The sequence below is a fragment of the Hydractinia symbiolongicarpus genome, chromosome 8 (assembly GCF_029227915.1).
Source record: "Hydractinia symbiolongicarpus strain clone_291-10 chromosome 8, HSymV2.1, whole genome shotgun sequence".
Lineage (NCBI taxonomy): Eukaryota > Metazoa > Cnidaria > Hydrozoa > Anthoathecata > Hydractiniidae > Hydractinia > Hydractinia symbiolongicarpus.
In genome coordinates this window covers 24448216-24468851 of record NC_079882.1, presented here as the reverse complement: position 1 = coordinate 24468851, position 20636 = coordinate 24448216, and the positions used below count along the sequence as shown (strand labels likewise).

The following is a 20636-nucleotide window of genomic DNA, read 5'->3' as shown; positions in this document are numbered from 1 at the left end:
AGAGGGTGGCGCTAATTAGAGGGCGGCGCTTATTACAAAGTTTGATATTTCCGCTTTAAGATATTTCGGGGTACAAACATTAAAGCACAAAAAAGACAATTTTAACACACCTGGAGATGCAGACAGTGGAGTAGAACAAGAGCTTCTTGTTGGACACATACCAATCGAGTTATCAATCAGTTATTAATCAGTTATCAATATAGTTTACAGTAAACTTTTTGCGAATTTTGATCTTACAAAAAGGTTTATTCACGCGAAATTTTCACATTTGATGGATTCGTTGACATTTAAGTACGCAAAAATTTTTATCCACGCGAAATTTACATAAAAATATTTAAGAATTTTTCTTTTTGTAAAAGTTTCTGCTCGCAAACATTTGTACGCCTAAAGTATCTTTGTCGGTAAAAGAATAAACCTCGGATGTAACGTCATTATGGATCCCAATGACGTTTTTTGTGTAAAAATAATTTTTCCAATCCAGTCCAAAAGTAGTTCAGGGTATTATGACCACAACCTTGTAACTCATGCGTTTCATCCTCATATCAAGAAACGCTACAGGCCCTGGAATCGAGATTGGAACAAGCACGTTCACATAATTATCCAACTATCGTTTAGTGAAAGTTTCATTTAATATATCATCGTTTTGAAATTCATTTTATTTTGACATGTTCCAAATCGATAACCACAATGTTGTACGTACACAAGAAAAATAAATAAATAAATAAATAAATAAAAAACAAAAAATAGTGTACCTAAATAAACATTTACAGTCTATCAATTCCATACTTTGTTTTGATAGGTTTGCTGTTTCTTTTTCATAACGTGATAATAATACCAACATATATTGTTGTCTTCGTCAAATGTTTGTCTTTGTATTTGACAGTGCTACCAAAAGTTCTGGGTTTGTTGCAAAGCTTCTAAACTTTTTTCTTTGTTGAAGCAAACAAAATGCAAGAGCGGTAGCAACCACAAGCAATAACAAAGTTGAAGATATAAAAACATACGTTGCAAATTTCCATGCACTGAAATGAGAGTATAAACAAGTTTAATAACGGTTCGTGTGAAAGCTCGCTTATTACAAGCTTCTCCCTAGTTAGATTTCGAAATTATACGAATCGAGACACGTACTTGAAAATATCACACAGTCGAAATCAATTTATTATTACCTTTTGTCATCAGGGTTTTTGTGCTGACATTGCATTGCACCTGGATACTTTGCACACAAAATCGAATTCACCATTCTACATACGAAAAAAAAAGAGCAATGTACTCAAAAGGTTTTGAAGATTGTCGACAAAAATAAACGTTTTTTGGCCAGGTACATGAGATATCCCTGCATACTTTAGAATAACAAAAAACAGCTTCGGTTTATTTTTAATCCCTTTTCCTTCAAATATGCTTTTTTCAAACCTCGTTCTCAGGCCATTTGTCTTGTTGATGAAGTTAGCCACTCCGTAATAACGGCACAGGGGCCACAAAACCCTGGGGGAGGGGAAGTTGGATATTTCCGGCTACCCTCAATTCATTCACCCGTCCAACTTATCCCGTTTGTTATGTGCTCCAAGGTACGGCGGAATTTTCGGGTTATCGGAGTAAAACTGCTTATCCTAATCATTTCAGCACACCCTTAAGACTACCCCTCACATATAATAACGCACTTACTTCGGATTATCGGTGCAGCTTGTAGATGGGATACCATGTTGTTTTGCATCTTGCACCATTTGAACTAATGTGCCCTTGTCACAGCTCTCTCTAAGGTTTAAAATATTGTCTGTTTTTTAATTTTTCAAAGTTATAAACTGAATCGCCTTTTTGTTCCAAACAAGCCGAGAAAGGAAAGTTTATCGGATTCAGTGAAAAACAACGCTTTCTGATCTCACAGACGTCATACATGTTTATAAGAAATACAAACATATATAAGAAATACAAACAAATAAATATCCTTACTTGGGTTCTTCATCGAGATCGAACACAACTAAGATGGATAAATGTTTAACTTGACCAGTTGAACCAAGGGTGGTAACTCGATGCGACCAAACGTACTAAAGCATAAAGGGGCTACGGGCTTTTACATCGAAATGATCAGATACTAAAAATAATTTTACCATCTAAACCACGTTTAACTTTTTTTTTAGAAATAGATCAAACGCTTTGCTCCTTTAATTAACAGTGAAATCTCAAATACATTGAGAGCATTAACGACAACGACAACGACAACAACAATGACAATGACAACAATAACAACAACAATAACAACAAAAGTACGAGTATTTTGTTATGATCTATAACAATGCGGATATTAAACAATTTCTCTATTATATTTGCTCCTTTAAAGTTCATATTTGCGATAAAATAATTTCATGTGGGACCAGAAAATGTTATGATCTAACAAGTGTTTGGTCTACCCAAAGTTATAACAGAAACTATAATGCACCTCTAGCGAATGTTAATAGGACCAAAGAAATTTGTTTTAGCTAGGGAGGATAGAACAATCTCGTCCCCAAGTTTTTTTTTTGCTTTCTAATAAGTACGCTAGAGCCATTTGAAAAAGCGAAAAAGAAGCCCTGGGAACGAGAATGGCAATAGAATAGATCTCTTTTGTTGTTCTCCTAGGTTTAAAACGATAACTATTCAGTTGTCTGGCACCTGGAGTTTACTGTATTTTGTATTGCAAGGCGATCTTTTCACTTGTTTTGATGATAGATTGAAACAACTAAACCATGTTGACGGAAATACCGCTAATTTACTTTCCTCTCGTACACACAAAAGCGATATTTTGCCTTTTCTTAGGAACTCTTCTTTCTGTTTTAAATAGACTGATGTATAATTTCTAACATTTCACATGTTCACTCACGTTTCTCTATAATAAGCAGTGTTTATTCCTTTTGATGTTCCATTCACCATCACATACACTGTATCGGCTGCTTTTTCAGCAAACTAGAAATGATTGTTTAGGGAACAATGCATGGTTTAATTAATCGTTGTCTACACAAAATGTTCTTGTAGATCTTTTGATTATCGTAAATTACCATTAAAGGCCTACTATACTATTATACTGGAAATTTTTTCAGAGTCAATTATTGATCTGTACTCAAATTTGAAAGGGATTATAAACCTCCACCCCAGGCCTCTTGTACGCCTATGATATTTTGACGAGTCGGCTCAGAATATCATAGGCGGTAAAGAATTCTGGGAACGAGATTCAGGGGAAAATTTAACGGACTGGTTCTATGAAGCTTGAAGGATACAAACTGAAAGTCCACTGTAGTCATACCTTAAATGATCAAGAGATGGCCATTGGATAAAAATGTGAAAGTATTTTTCTAAATAATTTATTTTTTAAAACCACGGTTCAAAACTAATTTGTTTAATTCATGGTTTACACTAAAGTTTTTTTTCGAGTGTGTATATATATAAAACAAGTAAAATGTTACTATAGTACCAAACAATATTACCTGTTTTGACACGGAATCCCAATATGACCAAGTCGGATATAAACATGACGCATCACAAAATTTGGTGTTTATTCCATCAGGACAGGTGTCACAGCCACACCAGTCCAAATTATTGGCGACGAAACTAAAGTAAACAAAGATGCTTAAATAAGCGAGAGGCAAATCGACCAGTATGGGCTACAGTAACGTTCTAAGGAATTTTTGCATTTTTGATACGAGAGCAGACGTTTTTTCTGATATGAGAAAACATTTTTTGATATATCAAAGTCAAAATCTTATCCTCGTCTCCAGGGTTTCTTGACCGCCGCTATCAGAAATAAATTTAAAAGCAAAAATGCCCTGGGAACGAGACTGCTAAATACAGCAGGAACAAGGGCGGTCAAGATTAAACATACATAATTTACCCAGTAAATGTGTCTTCAAGTGTGACGTAATCAGTGTTTACGTGTGTGAAATCACGAACAATAGTTCGTGTGCCGGACCAAAACATTGCCTAAAAATAAAATTTTAACTTTTTCTATTTGTAACGCTTTCACATATGGTCTAACTGCCCGACAACGATGGAAAAGGGGCAGGGGTAGGGGTAAATAGTTGGAATGCGTTTCTATGCATGCAAAGTGAAGAAGCAGTAAATATGCGGTTAACTTATTTTGTACAAAGTATTCGTTGACGAAAAGAATTTAAAGCGTACCTTATTGCTCAAATGTTTCGTATTTTTGATCTTTTCAAAAAACATCTTATAATCATCAGCTGTTGTTAAATTCTTGCACGGGTTTTTAGTTGCAAAAGCAACTCTAAAGAGACCCCAAGCTTCTGTGCAGTTCACATCAACTCGAAGATTCTCCTCACGATTCACTGGATCTAAAAGTTGATATTCCCAGCATCGCCCTGTAAATAGTTCTTGAAGATGAGGTGTTGACCCGTTGTAATTCCAAGGCTTGTATGTATTCACGTGACGAAGAATGAAAAACAACACAGCAAATTGTTGATTCAGCTTCATAACTGTTCTTTCTTTCTTTCTTTCTTTCTTTCTTTCTTTCTTTCTTTCTTTCTTTCTTTCTTTCTTTCTTTCTTTCTTTCTTTCTTTCTTTCTTTCTTTCTTTCTTTCTTTCTTTCTTTCTTTCTTTCTTTCTTTCTTTCTTTCTTTCTTTCTTTCTTTGTTTATAAATGCAACACAATTCCGCTAAACAACCAAAATTTTAACAAGACTAACAAAGACGATTTAAGCAGAGAAAACATCGACTTTGTTTAGACTTATAATTTATAATTTATTCAAAATAACAAATAAGCAGAAGCTTACAGTTTTCTTTTCCTTTTTCCATATAATAAGAATATATTAATATGAAAATCGTAGATTCACAAAATATATACTAAAAAAGTTTGACTTTTCACCTTTTGAAACGACCGTAATGACTTTGTTAGCTTCTCACAATTTTTTTTCAGTTACTGTACAAATTACTATAACAATATTATTCTTTCAAAAAAAATCTATGTAAACTTTCTCCCAATGGAAATTAGGTAATTGTTATCAAAAGCTAAAAATTAATGATAAGCTAGGAAGCTTTTAACCTTCCCAAAGCGCAAAGCATTTATCAACTTTTTAACTATTAGACAGGGCGTTAATCAAGGGGCGTTTATTTTACTAAATATCACCCTCCTTCCCCCAGGGATTCTCCAAAAGTTGAAATTAAAGCTCTTTAGGAGAATTTCCACTCAAAAACAAAATGAAACGGATCAAAACATTAATGTCAATTTTGAATTCTAGAATCTGGTGAATTTTTTATGAATGTTTCCGTTACAATGTAAAATTTTGAAATCATTTCAACTTTTCGTGCGGTCAGAAACGGAAGAATTGCAAAAAATAATTAGCAGACAACCATTTTAAATTTAGGTATTTTTCTTGTTCCGTTCCGATTCAGCTTCAGCTCCTAGGTAATGTGCATGCTAAACCAAGCACAACAAAATATTATTCCATCTTCGTTTCCTTTGTGTCGCACGATAGAGCTTCGCTACCTTTTAAATTGCACGATAAATTGTTCAAATTGTACTATAGAGCGTCGTTACCTCGCAAATTGTTCGACAAATGGTTCAAATTGCTCAATAAATGGTTCAAATTGCACGATAAATTCTTCAAATTGCACGATAGAGAGGTGCCTAATGTAATTTTTTTCCAGAAAAACTTAAGCGGATATACGCAGTTCCATAATTATTATATTAGGTTGGTTATGTATATATGTTGAAAAATTTAAAGCTAACCTTCTTTTAGTATTGCACAAAAATTGTATCTTGTGAAAAGAAGAAACATAAATTTTGGATTTTTTGGGATTGAAACTGGAAATGGTGGTGCGTTACTTTTATGAAGGGTATGAGTTATACGCACTTTGCAGCCGCTGCCCCCCTCCTACCCCCCCCCCCCCCCCCATTACATTTTTGCACCTGATGTCTTTGAAATTTTTGTCAGACTAATTCCAGCACAAACTTTTTTTATATTACTTTTTATATATTCTTTAATTGTTGTTTAATTTACCCAGACATTAATTATTAATAACAAAGTAATTACATTTCAACTGTTATAAATCTCAAGCTCGACCTCGGGACCTTTAAGGGCAGCGCCTTTGAGAACCAAATAGTCCTGGAGACGAGGTTGAGTAAATTTAAATTAGCATAAGTTAGAAATTTCTAGTTAATTAATTTGTTTAATTTTTACAACCTCGATCCCAGGTCCTGTAGCGTTTTTTGATATGAGGATGAAACACGTACGAGGCCCAAAATTAAGCATGCAGAGAAAAGTAATGTATGCGTGACGTTTCAATCAAAGATGGTGTTTCAGTGGCGTGAATTTGTAAAGTGTTTTGCTGGGTTTTTGTAGCTAGAGGTACCTAGCTATACACACCGTACAATTCCAGAATAGATTCAACCCTTAGTGACTTTCTAGTCATTTTCTGGTGTATCATACATGTAGTAAAAACTACACCACTTGTAAATATTATAGAATAATTTACACCAGCTGCAAAAATAACAGATGAAAGGAGGATGGACACCATTTCATTAAGTTTGATATTGCCGAATTCTACCCTTCCATCGACGAATGCCTTCTGAAAACAGCTATAGCATTTGCAAGAACCATTACGACATTACCCATTAAAATAGCAGACACCATCATGCTAGCGAGGAAGTCTCTATTGTTCGATAATAATAACGAAGTATGGAAAAAGAAGGGGGAAAAGCCATTATTCGATGTCACAATGGGATCATATGACGGCGCTGAGGTATGCAAACTGGTTGGTTTATACCTATTGAACAAACTGTCATCTATTGTTGATAAGGAAAAAATTGGCTTGTACCGTGATGACGGGTTATGCATTGTGGAGGAGGCCAATGGAACCATGATGGATCGCCTACGTAAAGATATAACCAAAATGTTTAAGAAAAAAAGACTCAAGATTACAATCGAAACCAACTTAAGAGTCACAGAGTTTTTGGATGTCATGTTGGACTTAGAAAGTGGAAAATATTTCCCTTACAGAAAACCAAATGACACGACCAAGTATATAAACTCTAAATCAAACCACCCTCGTAGTATCATTGCCGAACTTCCGAAAATGGTTAACAGAAGAATTACTGACTTATCGTGCAATGAGGAAGAATTCAACAAGGCGAAAAGTCATTACGAAAAGTCTTTGTTAGAAAGTGGTTTTACCTATCCGCTTGAATATAACAAAGAAACCGGCATCAAACGCGTTAGAAACAGATCACGAAAAATCATCTGGTTTAACCCGCCGTATAACGTCGCTGTCGAAACCAACATTGGAAGTATCTTCTTGAAATTAATCAAGAAGCATTTCCCACCTAACAACCGCTTCAGCTAAATTTTCAATCGAAACACACTAAAGATCAGCTATTCATGTATGCTGAACATAGCTAGCCTGATAAAACAACATAACAACAAGACCTTGAGTGACCATCTGAAGGAAGAGCAAAGGCCATGTAACTGTCGAACAAAAGCTAATTTCCCACTTCATGGAGACTGTCGGATTACGAACATTGTATACAAAGCAGAAGTTACCACTGATAACAAGTTGTTTTGTTATTATGGCACATCAGAAGGTGAATATAAGCTGCGTTACAATAACCACACCAAGTCTTTCCGTCACCGGAAATATCAGAACGAAATCAAGCTTTTGAAGTTTATATGCAAGCTCAATAACGAAAACCGTGCGTTTTGGATTAATAGGTCTGTTGCAATCCGCGCAAGTCAATACAAATCTGGAAATAAACGTTGTGACCTGTGTATATCTGAGTTTGCATCCTAAACTCTGACCCAAAGGAATTATTGAACAAAAGGAACGAACTGATTAGTAAATGTCGGCACAGGAATAAATTCGTCATCAATAATGTGAAGTAATTAGTAATTTTGTTTTACAATATAGAAAAATTTCCCTTAAGGGAATTATTAGTTAATATTTTTATTTTGAAAATCTGTAGTCATTTGCAGTTTGAGGATTGTCAAGAAGACATGAAACTTTTAGTTACTGCTAACTAATATATTTTGTCCCAAAAGTTTGTTAAAAGATATCTCTTGACACATGTGGCATTTTAAGAAAAATTGGTTGTCATTGTTGTGCTTGTGCATCTTTAAGCCAACAGCATCTAGCCAGTTAGTCAGCTTACACACTACAGAGTTTCATCTGTACGAAGTTTTTCTTTACTTTTTAGCAAAAACCAAAAATAAAATTTTCAGTTTTTTTAAAAATTAAGTATTGTGTCCCAACAAAAGGTCGCAGGACAGGATGTTCGTCGCACTATTCCATTTGAGTTGTCGCCTTTTTCACCATCAGTAAGGAAACAAAAGTAATGTTTAAAAATTTTTAACAGCTTTGATAAATTTGTAAACGACGAAAGGAAGTCAAAAATAACGTGAATATAAATATTTTCTTCATAAACAAGTAATCAAAATTATCGCCATATTTGTTGTTGATAAAAAAATGCAGTGCTTGCAAAAAAACTTCCGCATTATTTATCTTTTTAACATAATTTAAAAAAGCCGTACATGCAATCTCATTGGTTGAGTAAGTCTGTTGTACCAGGGCCTCGTACGCGTTTCATCCTCATATCAAAAAAGCTACAGACCCTGGGATCGAGGTTGTAATTTTTATGGTTTTTAGAGACACAATTTTCGTCTCTTTATTAATAATGGTTTTTTGTCTGTGCGTGCGTCAAATTGGTAGCGCAAGTAGCTAGACACACAAAATGCGGGAAATAAAGGACGGGCGAACCCGTGGATTTAACCACCGACTATTATCAATATAAAAGATTAGACTCGCACATTGTTTTGTTTTTATTTTTATTTATTTCTAAATGTATACCAATATCATCTGTTTCATTCTCAGATGTAATATTTCGTGTAAACTTTGTATCTTTATATGTTTTTCTCCAATCCCCTATTTATATCTAGTAATCGAGAGCTCATCATATCTCTCGACCCAACCTCTGCACTGTTTCAAAGAACTTGATCTCCGTCTGTATTGTTATTATTAGTTAAAGTACATTTTTTTAAATAATCATCCCAGACATCCAAAAACTGAACATTTTGTTGCGACGGATTATGTGTTCTCAATATCAGCCAATTTAAAAACATTGTTTGGCAATTTTCGATTGTATATGATTTGCATTCCCCGAATACAATAAAGCTTTTAGACAAAAGCTAGACAAAACTAGATGAACAGGTATGTCCAATAACTGTTCATCTAGTTTTCATGAGAAATATTGTAGAGGAGAGCGTGACTTCTTCTCAACCACGGTACAAAAGCATATATAGCGTTACATCTTCTAAACTCTTAAATTTGCAAAAATTAACTCTCAACGATTTTGCTTTATATGGGGCTAATAATTTACCAGCTCTGTAGCTAAACTTGATGCAATGGGATATTTCATACTCCAGACGTTTTTGTATTTCGGACATGTTGACAGGAAATTTAATCGGCTATAATAAAATCTTGCATTGTTTTCTGATAATTCTTAGAAAGCTCAGTGTCATAACTGTGTGCTCTATTGTAAAGATTGTTTTGTTTATGTTTTTATTGGCTGACCAAACATAATACACCGTCAGTGATATGTGAACTCACACGAAGGAAACATTTTGTATATAAATAATACAGTCCGACGAATGGTAATTTTATCCTCCGTCAGTTATTTCTTGAGTGCTTCATCGAGTTGCCCTGTATCCATTCAGTCATTAATTCTGTGAAAGGAGCTGAAAGAGAAAAGTGCCAATTACCTATTAGATCTGCGCATGAAAAAAGCGATTAATAAATAAAAGAGATTTTGTCAGAAATTCAATGACCTGCGAAAGGAACTGGAACCGAGAGTTGTCAATCACTTCTGATTTTTGCTTAATAACTATCAGTTTCGAATAGTAAACTCCCTTTCATTGCCACTACAGCTTGCAGCAAACTTCGACTTACAGCAAAACTACACAGTGCAACGCAGGTAAGAGAATATTGGTGCCTTCATTTATAACTAAGGTTAACTATTTTGAAAAGCAAGTTGGCAAAGGATAGCGAGTGCTACTGAAAAAGACCTATCTAATAATACAAAATCTGAAAATGTGAACCTAAACTTTAAGCCGTCAATATCATCATTTTGTTTAATCAGATTTTAGCATTTGTAACCTATTCTCACTTGCTTATAAACAAAAGAAATGGCGAAACCACGTGGTGGTTTAATATTTTTTTCTTATAGGAAATAATACTAAAGGGGCTACGAAACGATTAAAATGCTCACATTCCGTATATCCCGCGCACATATTAGAAATCCGGAAAACGCCTTTCGCGTAATGAACAGACCAGCGCATTTTGCTCGCTGGTTCAATATTTTTTTCGAAAAGTATATTACGAAGAAACATTTCAGCAATACTTATCCTAGATGAAAACATGACCAAGGCTGGAGAAGATAAAAATTCTAGATATATCTATATGTTCAAGTCTGTAAATTGCATACATGCCGGAAAAATAGCCATTTTTGTTTTTCGCCGCCATCAGCTCGACTTTCGTGTAAGTTACTAAAGTCGAAAACCGACAGCCGTTCCGTAGCCCCTTTAATGTTTTAAAATCTTGTATCTTATAGCAAGATATGTCATGCTGCATAATGGTCATTATTTTATTTAAATTGACCCTACCATTATTTTTGATTTGACTTTTAAAAAAACACAACTAAACGCCTTCGCGAGGTATCTTCTTTGCGGGGTGTCTCAAACAAAAAGCATAAATAAAAAAGCACGAATAAAGTTATTGTTTACTCAGAGCATTGTCGAATTTTTAAATAAACTTGACAAAACAAAACAGTTATTATTTCAAGTGAAGCTTAAAAAAACATAGTTAGTTATTTCCAGGACATGATGTATGGCACATCATGTCCTGACGAGCGTAAGAAAGGGCAGGCGCAAGAAAAGATAAGAATCTACGTAACGTAATGAGGAATTTTTAGTTTTAAAGTTGGAAACAATCCTTCTTTATTTGGCAAATTAACTGCTACCTGTCAATCTTTTTCTTAAATAATTAATTTTCTTAAAATTAATTCTAGCCACGTGGTAAATAGGCATGTCTAGAGTTGCTCTCTCTTTACTGCTTCTACTTGCTTCTAATTTTATTTTATTTTTAGGAAGCATGAAAAAAATGTTGTTTACATTAAAAGCCTTTGCTTTTGCTCTCTTTATCTCAACATGTCAAGGTGGAGGGACCACGCCTAATTTTGATTCGATTATCACTGGTCGTTGCTTTGATTTTCAACAGTTTATAGAAAAAAGAGATATTGCTGAGTTAAAAGTTACTGTAAACTGTACATTAATGCTAAATAGGCTGAAAAAAGCTTTCGCATGGAAAAACCACCAATGTCCTTCTAACGTCACACAATCGGACTACGCACCTATGTTTGACACCATAAAGAATCGCCAGAAGTTGGAGAATAAGGTTTGGCTTATTATGTAATTTTTAAATAAACCAACCTTGATCTCCTGGGTTTTTTGATGGAAAAAGATCCAATATGAACTCGGCGTGAAGTCGAAAAATAATTGTTTGTTTTGCAAAAATTAAATAGCAACTAAAATTTTAGGTTCTTCTCTGGACTGGGACAAAAGATGTTGCACACGATTTTTCTCATGTTAATGATAACTACGTCACGCTGGAAGACACATTCGCTGGGTATGTTATGAAGTGTCATGAACGAAAACTATTTGTTCGTCGCCGCCCCCCTAATTCAATCTCGTTGTTGGTTTTTGGAGCCTTCGCCCTTATTTATTCACGCTTCCTTATTTATTCACGCCCCTGCTCTTACTTATTCACGCCCCCGCCTTTTTTATTAACGCCTCTGTCCTCGTTAATTCGATACTTTTAAGTACTCAACTATTTACGGTATAGGAAAAAATAATCATTCATATTTAGATGGTAATAAAATTTAAAATATCATCAGTTTTCACAGTATCCACTTATTAAAAAGCGATAAAAGGTCGGGGAGCGAGATTCCTAAAAAATAGAGGGATGGCGACAAATACTTATGTAGCTTTAATTAAGTCCCTTTAAAAATCTTCCTCGTTCCCAGGACTTATTTTTTTGATATCCCTTTCTCGCCATCTGATTTCAGAAAAGAAAAAGACTCCTGGGATCGAGGATGCTTAAAAAGTTCATTCATTTATAAGCTTGAAGTCTGATGTAACTTCTTTCTATGGTTTATTTAGATATATCGCAGATGAATTGACATGGTGTGGATGTTCAGCCTGCCTAAAAAGTGATGGCATCGATTATGAGACTTGCGAGACTTCAGATAGAAAGTGTGATCAAAGTACACCGTATTGGAGCATGGCGTCTAAAAGGGTAATATGGTCATTAAAATGACCTTATTCTTTGAACCGCTTGTGTGGATTAATTCAATAATTAAATGTACGGAAAACCATATTTTAGTTTGCGGAAAAAGCTGCTGGAAAAGTTTATGTTTTGCTGAATGGAACGAATGAAAGAAACCCTTACTCGCCCAGGAGGTTAGCATTGTTTTGTTGCTGTTGTTGTTATGGTTTCTGTCGTTGGCACAGTATATCACTATTATTTTTTTTAGTATATTCCGGACTGTGGAATTACCAGCAATGAATGAAACAAGAACTGTCAAACATTTATCAGTTTTAATCATTTCTAGCTTCAACAGGACAATCAGGTAATACGAAACTATTTTTTACATTATTCATTTGTTTAAAATCTTCACAAAAGCAGACAAGAACATTACGTAGCTTGAAAAATCACGCCTTGGATTACGTTTTATTTAAAAACGAAATTGTGATAACATGCTGTACCTGTAGGCAAAATTAATCTATATTATAATGCCCGTATACGTCTGTCTGTCTGTCTGTCTGTCTGTCTGTCTGTCTGTCTGTCTGTCTGTCTGTCTGTCTGTCTGTCTGTCTGTCTGTCTGTCTGTCTGTCTGTCTGTCTGTCTGTCTGTCTGTCTGTCTGTCTGTCTGTCTGTCTGTCTGTCTGTCTGTCTGTCTGTCTGTCTGTCTGTCTGTCTGTCTGTCTGTCTGCCTGTCTGTCTGTCTGTCTGTCTGTCTGTCTGTCTGTCTGTCTGTCTGTCTGTCTGTCTGTCTGTCTGTCTGTCTGTCTGTCTGTCTGTCTGTCTGTCTGTCTGTCTGTCTGTCTGTCTGTCTGTCTGTCTGTCTGTCTGTCTGTCTGTCTGTCTGTCTGTCTGTCTGTCTGTCTGTCTGTCTGTCTGTCTGTCTGTCTGTCTGTCTGTCTGTCTGTCTGTCTGTCTGTCTGTCTGTCTGTCTGTCTGTCTGTCTGTCTGTCTGTCTGTCTGTCTGTCTGTCTGTCTGTCTGTCTGTCTGTCTGTCTGTCTGTCTGTCTGTCTGTCTGTCTGTCTGTCTGTCTGTCTGTCTGTCACGCAAAATGGTAGCTTAGCTGTGCAATAGCGAGAAGCACGCAATGCGGTATAAAAAGGACGGGCGAACCTGTCGATTTTCCACGGGCTAACGACTAGTTAGAGAAAAATTTTACTGGTTTTGATATGAATATGAAATATTTAGCCATTTGGCCTAAATATTTTGGCACTTGGCCTGTATTATTGTAATATTATTGTCACCTTTGTGTGTTTCATGCTTTTTGGTCCAATGTACGAAATTTTCGTCCTGTTACGGAAACACAAGATTCTATATCCACACGAAATACCAAATGCAATATATTTTTAACGACTTTGCTTTAATTTGCCGCGTTTGTAAGGTTTCTGTTTAACTTTTTTATCTTCAAAAGCTTTTTATTTTATAATATTCGTTTTCTGTATGTTTTCACACGTTAAAGTAAATACATTTTTTAGCCACGTACAAATCTTAAACCATCAAATTTAAAATTTTGGCTAAGCACGTAGATTTCGAGGAAACATCCTAACACCAACTATTTTTTTTAAATGCAGTTAGGTAGCTAGCTACACCTTTTATTAATTTCCTAAAAACTTTTTCTGTGAAATAAAATGGCCAAGCAATCGACAGGCTATTCCCTGTGTTTTTTTTTTAAACCGAAGTTGCAATACAGTTTATTCGGGAAAAAGGGTATTACACCTATACGCATGTGCGACACAGTCTACCTGTACTACGTGCTTAGACCGAAGGTGCCATAAAGCTTTATTTTATGTACTAACCGCTCAGCCCAGTGTCAAAATGATTTTTTTAACTTTCATGAAAACCTCGTAAAATAAAATAATATTGACTGAATGTTTTTTCTTTGACGGGATAATAACAGTTTGTAAACTGTTTTTCATTTCAGGCAAAGATGCGGGAAAGTTATATGTTTTTAAATACATTACACCTGAAACACGTTGTGTGCGCTTATCTCGATTTATGACATACTGTATATTTGTACAAAAGCGGTCCACTCGGATGTATGGCAGAGTTTACGGCTTGATTAAATGCTTTATTAAGCGCTAAACATAGTGTTCAACGCCAGGAACACAGTTACATGTGGCTTAGCTCGGCGTTTCGTGTATTATAACGCCCGTATAAGTCTGTCAAGCAAAATGATACCGCAAGTAGCGGAATGCACGCAATGCGGTATAAAAAGGAGGGGCAAACCCGTCGATTTTCCACAGATCTCCAAATAGTATCGAAAATTGAAAAAAATAAAAGATCCCCTGTGGGTAAAGCAAATCCTAAAAACAAACGAGGTGTATTTAAAAGTGAAGCCAAAAAAGTTAATTTTACTGTGACCGAAGAAGCGTCAACCTCGTTCCCAGGGCTCTTTCCCTCTTTTTGACCATGGTATCGCCAGAAAATGCCCTAGGAACGAGGTTGAAGGAGCTTGTTTTTATAAATCACTCTCCTTCGTAAGTGATGTATGTTACCGATAACAAAACTTCAAAATAACAGTAAAGTAATTACACTGACGGCAATTGACAATTTAAATCATTCTGGAATTCTGTAATTTAAAATGTTAAAAAAAATGTTAAGAAGGATTTTAAGATTTAGAAATCTTTATCTCCCACTTAGACTTTATTATATGGATGACGAAATTGTTTGTTGAAACTATTTTGTGGCAGCCAGAAAATAACTTTTAAGCGAGAGAAAAATACATATAGAATTCTAAATCCTAAAATCTGCTAAGATAACTACTATAATACTAAATAAAAAACTATAATTCACGACTAACTACCTATATATTTTTCTAACAACATTTGTACAGAAATTCCATGGCTGTATAGGGTGAAAATAAGTAGGTTTTGATTGTACTTTTTAGTAAACATTAAAAATAACATCTTTTACTTGAGATAACCAAGAATATTTTACGTACTATAGTAGTAACAGCTTTATATAACCTTCGTTTAAACATCTTTGAACTAAGGAAATATCTGTCATAACCAACAACAATGTTTTTTCATGTTTTGAGTCCCTTTTCCACAACATACCACCAACTTCGAGCGATAAAGTTTGTTATCATGAGTTGACGCCAAATTTGAATAAATATACAGACCGGAAACCTTCAATAACAAATCGAACGTGCAATATGGTGGCTTCATCTTTATTCCTTGGTTTTTTACTTTCTTTATCTTTACTCGCTATTTTATTGGCAAGTTAAATAGTACAAAATAATAAAAATATGTTCTTTACATGTTGTTCAACATTTTTGCCCTTTTGATCTTCAATTTTTTCTTATTAAATCACTTTTTGTACATTGACCCCGTGACCATCACAACAGAGAAATATATCCCATTGTTTTTTAATTTAGCCACCCGTTTGGCAAAAGCATTATAAATAATTCAGCACTCACAAAAATGTAAACAAAATGATGTATGGTTTATAGTTATAGTTTATGGGGCAGGCGAGCAAGCCAGTCAGTCTGGTCTTTAAAATCAACACTTTTCATAAACTTTTATTCACCAGAGCCGGCCGCAGTTCAGTTCGCCTCTCCTTTAAAATATAAATAACTAAAAACATCACACGCTTTTCTCTTTAATAATAGCCGTCGGTGTGTCTGCGAAAGCCGTGTCCCGTAACGGAAACACGAAATTTTTATAATGCGCACCAATACCAAATGCGATATATTTCTGTCCACTTTATTGCAACGGGTTAATTTAAAGCGGGCGATCCCGTGGATCTTTCCACGGGCCTTATCGACTAGTCTCTTTAATAATAACCGTCGTCTGTGTGTGTGTCCGCGAAAGCGGCGTCCCGTAACGGAAACACGAAATTTTCAAAATGCGCACGAATATCAAATGCGATACATTTTTATCCACTTTGTTGCGACGGGTAAATTTAAAGGACGAGCGAACGCGAAGGGCAACCCCGTGGATTTTTCCGTCGTCTGTCTGTCCGTGTCTGCGAAAGCCGTGTCTCATAACGGAAACACGAAATTTTTAAAATGCGCATCAATACCAAATGTAATATATTTCTGTCAACTTTGTTGCAACGGGTTAATTTAAAGGACGGGTGACCCTGTGGATTTTTCCACGCGCTAACGACTAGTCTCTTTAATAATAGCCGTATTTTGTCTGTCTGACTGCGATAGGAGAGTCCTGTGGCGGAAACACGAAATGCGATATATAAAGGACGGGCGACATCGTGGATTTTTCCACGGGTTAACGGCTAGTCCTATAATAATAGTCGTTGTCCCGTCTGTCTGTTTGTAACAGTGTTAACTATGCACGGAATCCTGATGCAACAAATAACAAATACGATATAGTTTATCGAATTTGCCGTGACGCGCAAGCTCCCGTGGATATTCCACGAGGTAACGTACTAAAATTCTAGCAAGGCTGGTCGATAGTCTTATTTCTCTATGTTCTACACAACACATCTATTGTTATTAATCATTGTCTTAAACATTTTTCGAGTCAAATTATCACCTTAGGAGAAGGGTTTTTAAAAGTTGTGTTACTAATGCATTTATTCATTGTAGAACAACATGTCAGAGTGAAGTCATCGCCAGCCTTACTTCTGACGCAAAATCAGCCGGCATGAAAGTAACCTGCAATGATAACCCGAGGTTAGAAGGTTATTTATTATTCGAAAAACTACGTTAAAAAGAATTTGATATAAACTTGAAAGTGTTTTTTTATAATCTATTTGGGCTGTCAAATTTGTCCTCTGTGCAAAATACCCACATGCTGCAGAATGCAAAGAATCAAATGTTGCAACGAAAGGTCAGGTTTTTTTAAATGATTTCCTCTAATCTTTCTATCCAAGGAGGTGCTATATTTAACCGCAAATAAAAATTGGATTACGTTTGTATTTTAGATATGTCATCCATAATCTATATTATTGCGCTATTGTATGCCAATATGAAGTTGTTCCATTAAAACTAGTGCACAAATCTTTGTATTCCTGTGAACATCGAGAAGCACACGACTTTTTAATGAATGATTTTGCAGGAACAGTAAAAATAAAAAGCAAAAAGAGCTATGCATTATGATGGATGTTTCACACTGCACCAGTCAATACAAATGTTTTAGTTAGTTGTGAATTCTTCGCGCTTATTAATTAGTCAGGGCTGGGGAACCAGGGCTGTGAACCTTAACTACCTACAACTTTTTCAGAGATAGATAGCTTCTATAGTTATCCATTCTAACACGGTAAAAATTTATAATTTGAATAGCATTTTAGCAAACCTTTTTTAACTCCAAAAACCGACCCTTAGCGACCCTCACCAAGGTGGAGCTCCTTAATCACTATATTAGCCCCTCCACTTTTAAAACCTGTTCGTCAGCCCTGAAATTGGATTAATTTGTGGCCGAATTTCTGTAGACTTGTGATTTCTTGTTTGTTTGAGTTTAAAAACATATTTTTTCACCTTTTGCTAAAGATGTCAGTAATAAAGCTCATCTGTTGTTATTCCTGTGTTCCAGAAGAAATACGGGGGAAGTATTTTTATTAATTCACACAACGTAATTCGGGCTCGATCCCAGTGCGTGTATTATAACAAAGGTAAGAACAAGCCAGGAAAGTAACGTTACAGGCTGTAGCAGCAAATTAATTTTTTTGGAGGGGGTGTGGGGGAGGTAGAGATTGTCAGGATGAAAATTTTGATAATCCGCTGTTAGATGGGTAAAGACTCTCCCATATTTACCATGGTTGACAAAAAATTGAATGGTTTAGACGGGTGCCCCCCACACAAGCCCCTAAAGGATTAGACGAAGGTCCTGCTTTAATTTGTTTTTTGCAGGTAATTCGTTCAATGGCAATACAGTCAGAAAAATATTTAGTCGCTTGCAAATAATTAGCAAGTCTTCCCCGACATTACATCTTGTTTTTGTATCAATCGCATAGGGGTAAAGAAACTAAAATTAAATAGGAACTAACAAAAAAGCTAACTAAGTTGGAAAAATCACACGATTGACTTTCATGCACGCAGCAGGATTGTATGCAATTGTATGTAATGACAAAGAAAGTAGTACTACAAATAGAAGGTTAAAATCCGAGATCATGCCCATATCGACTGAAATAGCAGTTATATAGCAGTTAGAAAAGTATTTTCTAATCAAGTCTAGAACGAAAAGAGTACAGGGTTGTTTCTGGGGCCTTACTTCTTTTTTTGATATCGGAGAAAAGTGGTTATCAAAAAAGCGAAAAGAGAACCGGGAAATAAGGTTTATATATCATTATATTTGACCTCGGAGGATAAAAATAGAGTCCTATTAGGTTTGACATTTACTGTATTGTGTTTTGATGTAATTTGCTAGCAACAGAGCACGTTTTATTCATCTTAAACCAAAGTGTATTTACTGGACTAAATTTTGTCGAAATCGAAGCAGTTAGACCAATTTTGAGACTAAAAAAACGCATTACATTGGCAAAAAATTAGCCCTTTAGATGTCACCATTATGTTAAGCCTGCTTCTTTTGTTTATGTTTTGGCAAATTTTAATGGACGAAAAAGAAAATAAAGCTCACCAGGCTGCTCGTCATAACCGAAAACACCAAAGACACATGTTACAAAAAAACGAAACTCGTGCAAAAAGAGGTATATAATTAAAGCGAGGCAAGAATTATTTAACCATGACTGCAAGAGCCTGTTTTACTACTCTCCTCCACAACTATTTTGCTGAACTACCTATTTGGTTTTGCCGTTATAACAGCACCCCCTGAATAATGTTACACATGTTCTTGAACAAAAATGTTTCGTCATGTAAACAACGAAGTAAACAACAACAGATGGAGCATGGAATTATTATTTAAGTCGCCTGCTTATAATTCTGGATTTATTGTACAGCAGGAAAGGAGAGATCGCGAGGTAGATATAGAAGGTAATTATTTATTTAGTTATAAATTTTTCAACACTATTCTATCGATCTGTCGTTGAATAAATTATGAGATACCCACCCCGTCCCTAGGGCACCTTTTGACATCGGGACGGCGATACGAACAAGATCTCGACGTTCCGATATAAAAGACAAAAGGTACTGGAAACGAGGTTGTGAGATACCGAGGGTGTTAATCTGCAATGTTCGCTATTAATATATAAAATAGAGCCCAGTCTTTTTATCAATAAGGAGCTGATATTTTTTATGACGTCACAGCATGGATACAAAATGGCGAGGATCAAAATCATTAGAAGAGATTCTCCGTCTTAGGAAATAGATGGAGGCATATTTATCTAATTAGCACATTAAATATCCACTTTTTTTAAATTCCTATTTTTTCACAAAGAAATTGTGAGAAAAAAATAACATATTTGATTAAAAATAAATAAATCTCTTTCATATTATCCTGTTTAAATCATCAATAACAATAACCCTTTCTAACGAATCCTAAAAGCCTATTATAGATACGAACAGTTGTTGGAACTCACCAACGTATAAATACTTATCGACGTGTAAATTTTTGTAATATGTTCTTTCTAGCCACTATGAATTCTTTTATCTCAAAGCTGATTGGTATCTTACTGCTGTTCGTATTAACAGTAACAGCATACAAACCTTGTTGGAGAGATTGTGATGGCACCTACCTACAGTGTGGTCAGGTAGCTCCAGATTCGTTTACCGGCGTCGCTGTTTGTATACAAAGTTTCAATGAATGCCGAGCGAACTGTAGAAAACGCGAAGCGGAAAAAAGAAGTGTTTTTCGAAGATTTCAAACTTTTAGAAGACAGGCAGACGATTTGGATGATTTTAATTGAGATGTGATACTTTACAGAACAATTTTACAAGATTGTTAAAATAAATAACAAAATAATAAATATATAGAACGAAATAATAAGCTATTAGAGAGAAATTTGTCAATTTTGGTCCCCTCAACCGTAACAACATCCCTCAATAGGAACTGGCGCTTAGCGTAATGCTTATTGAGAGTATTCATACGCTATAAAATGAAGCTAATAATAAAAGTATTATCTGCCAGAATCTTTGAGAATCACAAAGAAAGTAAACAAATGGTTTTTGAGCTAGTGAAAGTATACAGGCCATTTTTACACGTTTTTGTGAAGATTTATCTAAAAGGTGTCCATCATCATCTTTCGCGGACCTGTTAACCCGAAAGCAGGGAAAATTAGATTTCCAAGGAATTTCTGCAAATTTCCTGGTTTAAGGTAGCTGGTTGGATTTCCTGACTTTTTCCTCATCTGACAGATACCACGTAACTCGTCTTAAGTTCTCTAAACACCTGATATACGAGGAAAATCCACCGGGAAGGAGTGCCTGCTTCTCCTGGGTGTTAAAATATAGT

General features: G+C 35.3%; 2 protein-coding genes across 3 annotated transcripts; one reads left to right on the top strand and one right to left on the bottom strand.

The window, feature by feature from the left end:
* Positions 1-649: 649 nt before the first annotated feature.
* Positions 650-4959, bottom strand: LOC130654748 (ADP-ribosyl cyclase/cyclic ADP-ribose hydrolase 1-like). The gene is made up of 9 exons (XM_057457364.1): positions 4848-4959; positions 4147-4638; positions 3860-3948; positions 3456-3579; positions 2855-2937; positions 1948-2042; positions 1663-1752; positions 1167-1241; positions 650-1022 (listed from the first exon to the last, which is right to left on the bottom strand). The coding sequence occupies exons 2-6, from the start codon at positions 4453-4455 to the stop codon at positions 1976-1978; spliced, it is 672 nt and encodes a 223-aa protein (XP_057313347.1). The 5' UTR covers positions 4456-4638; positions 4848-4959; the 3' UTR covers positions 650-1022; positions 1167-1241; positions 1663-1752; positions 1948-1975.
* Positions 4960-9667: 4708 nt separating this feature from the next.
* LOC130655865 (ADP-ribosyl cyclase/cyclic ADP-ribose hydrolase-like) lies at positions 9668-20186 on the top strand. 2 transcript variants are annotated; one of them, XM_057458682.1, is made up of 10 exons: positions 9673-9944; positions 11115-11422; positions 11565-11653; positions 12187-12322; positions 12410-12486; positions 12561-12656; positions 16877-16964; positions 17048-17120; positions 17215-19219; positions 19817-20186. In XM_057458682.1, exons 2-9 carry the CDS (start codon positions 11120-11122, stop codon positions 17274-17276), a joined length of 924 nt encoding a protein of 307 aa, XP_057314665.1. In that variant the 5' UTR covers positions 9673-9944; positions 11115-11119; the 3' UTR covers positions 17277-19219; positions 19817-20186. The 2 variants fall into 2 exon arrangements, with proteins under 2 accessions (XP_057314664.1, XP_057314665.1); XM_057458681.1 differs by lacking the exon at positions 17048-17120 and having other exon boundaries at positions 9668-9944; positions 16877-16963.
* Positions 20187-20636: the final 450 nt, after the last annotated feature.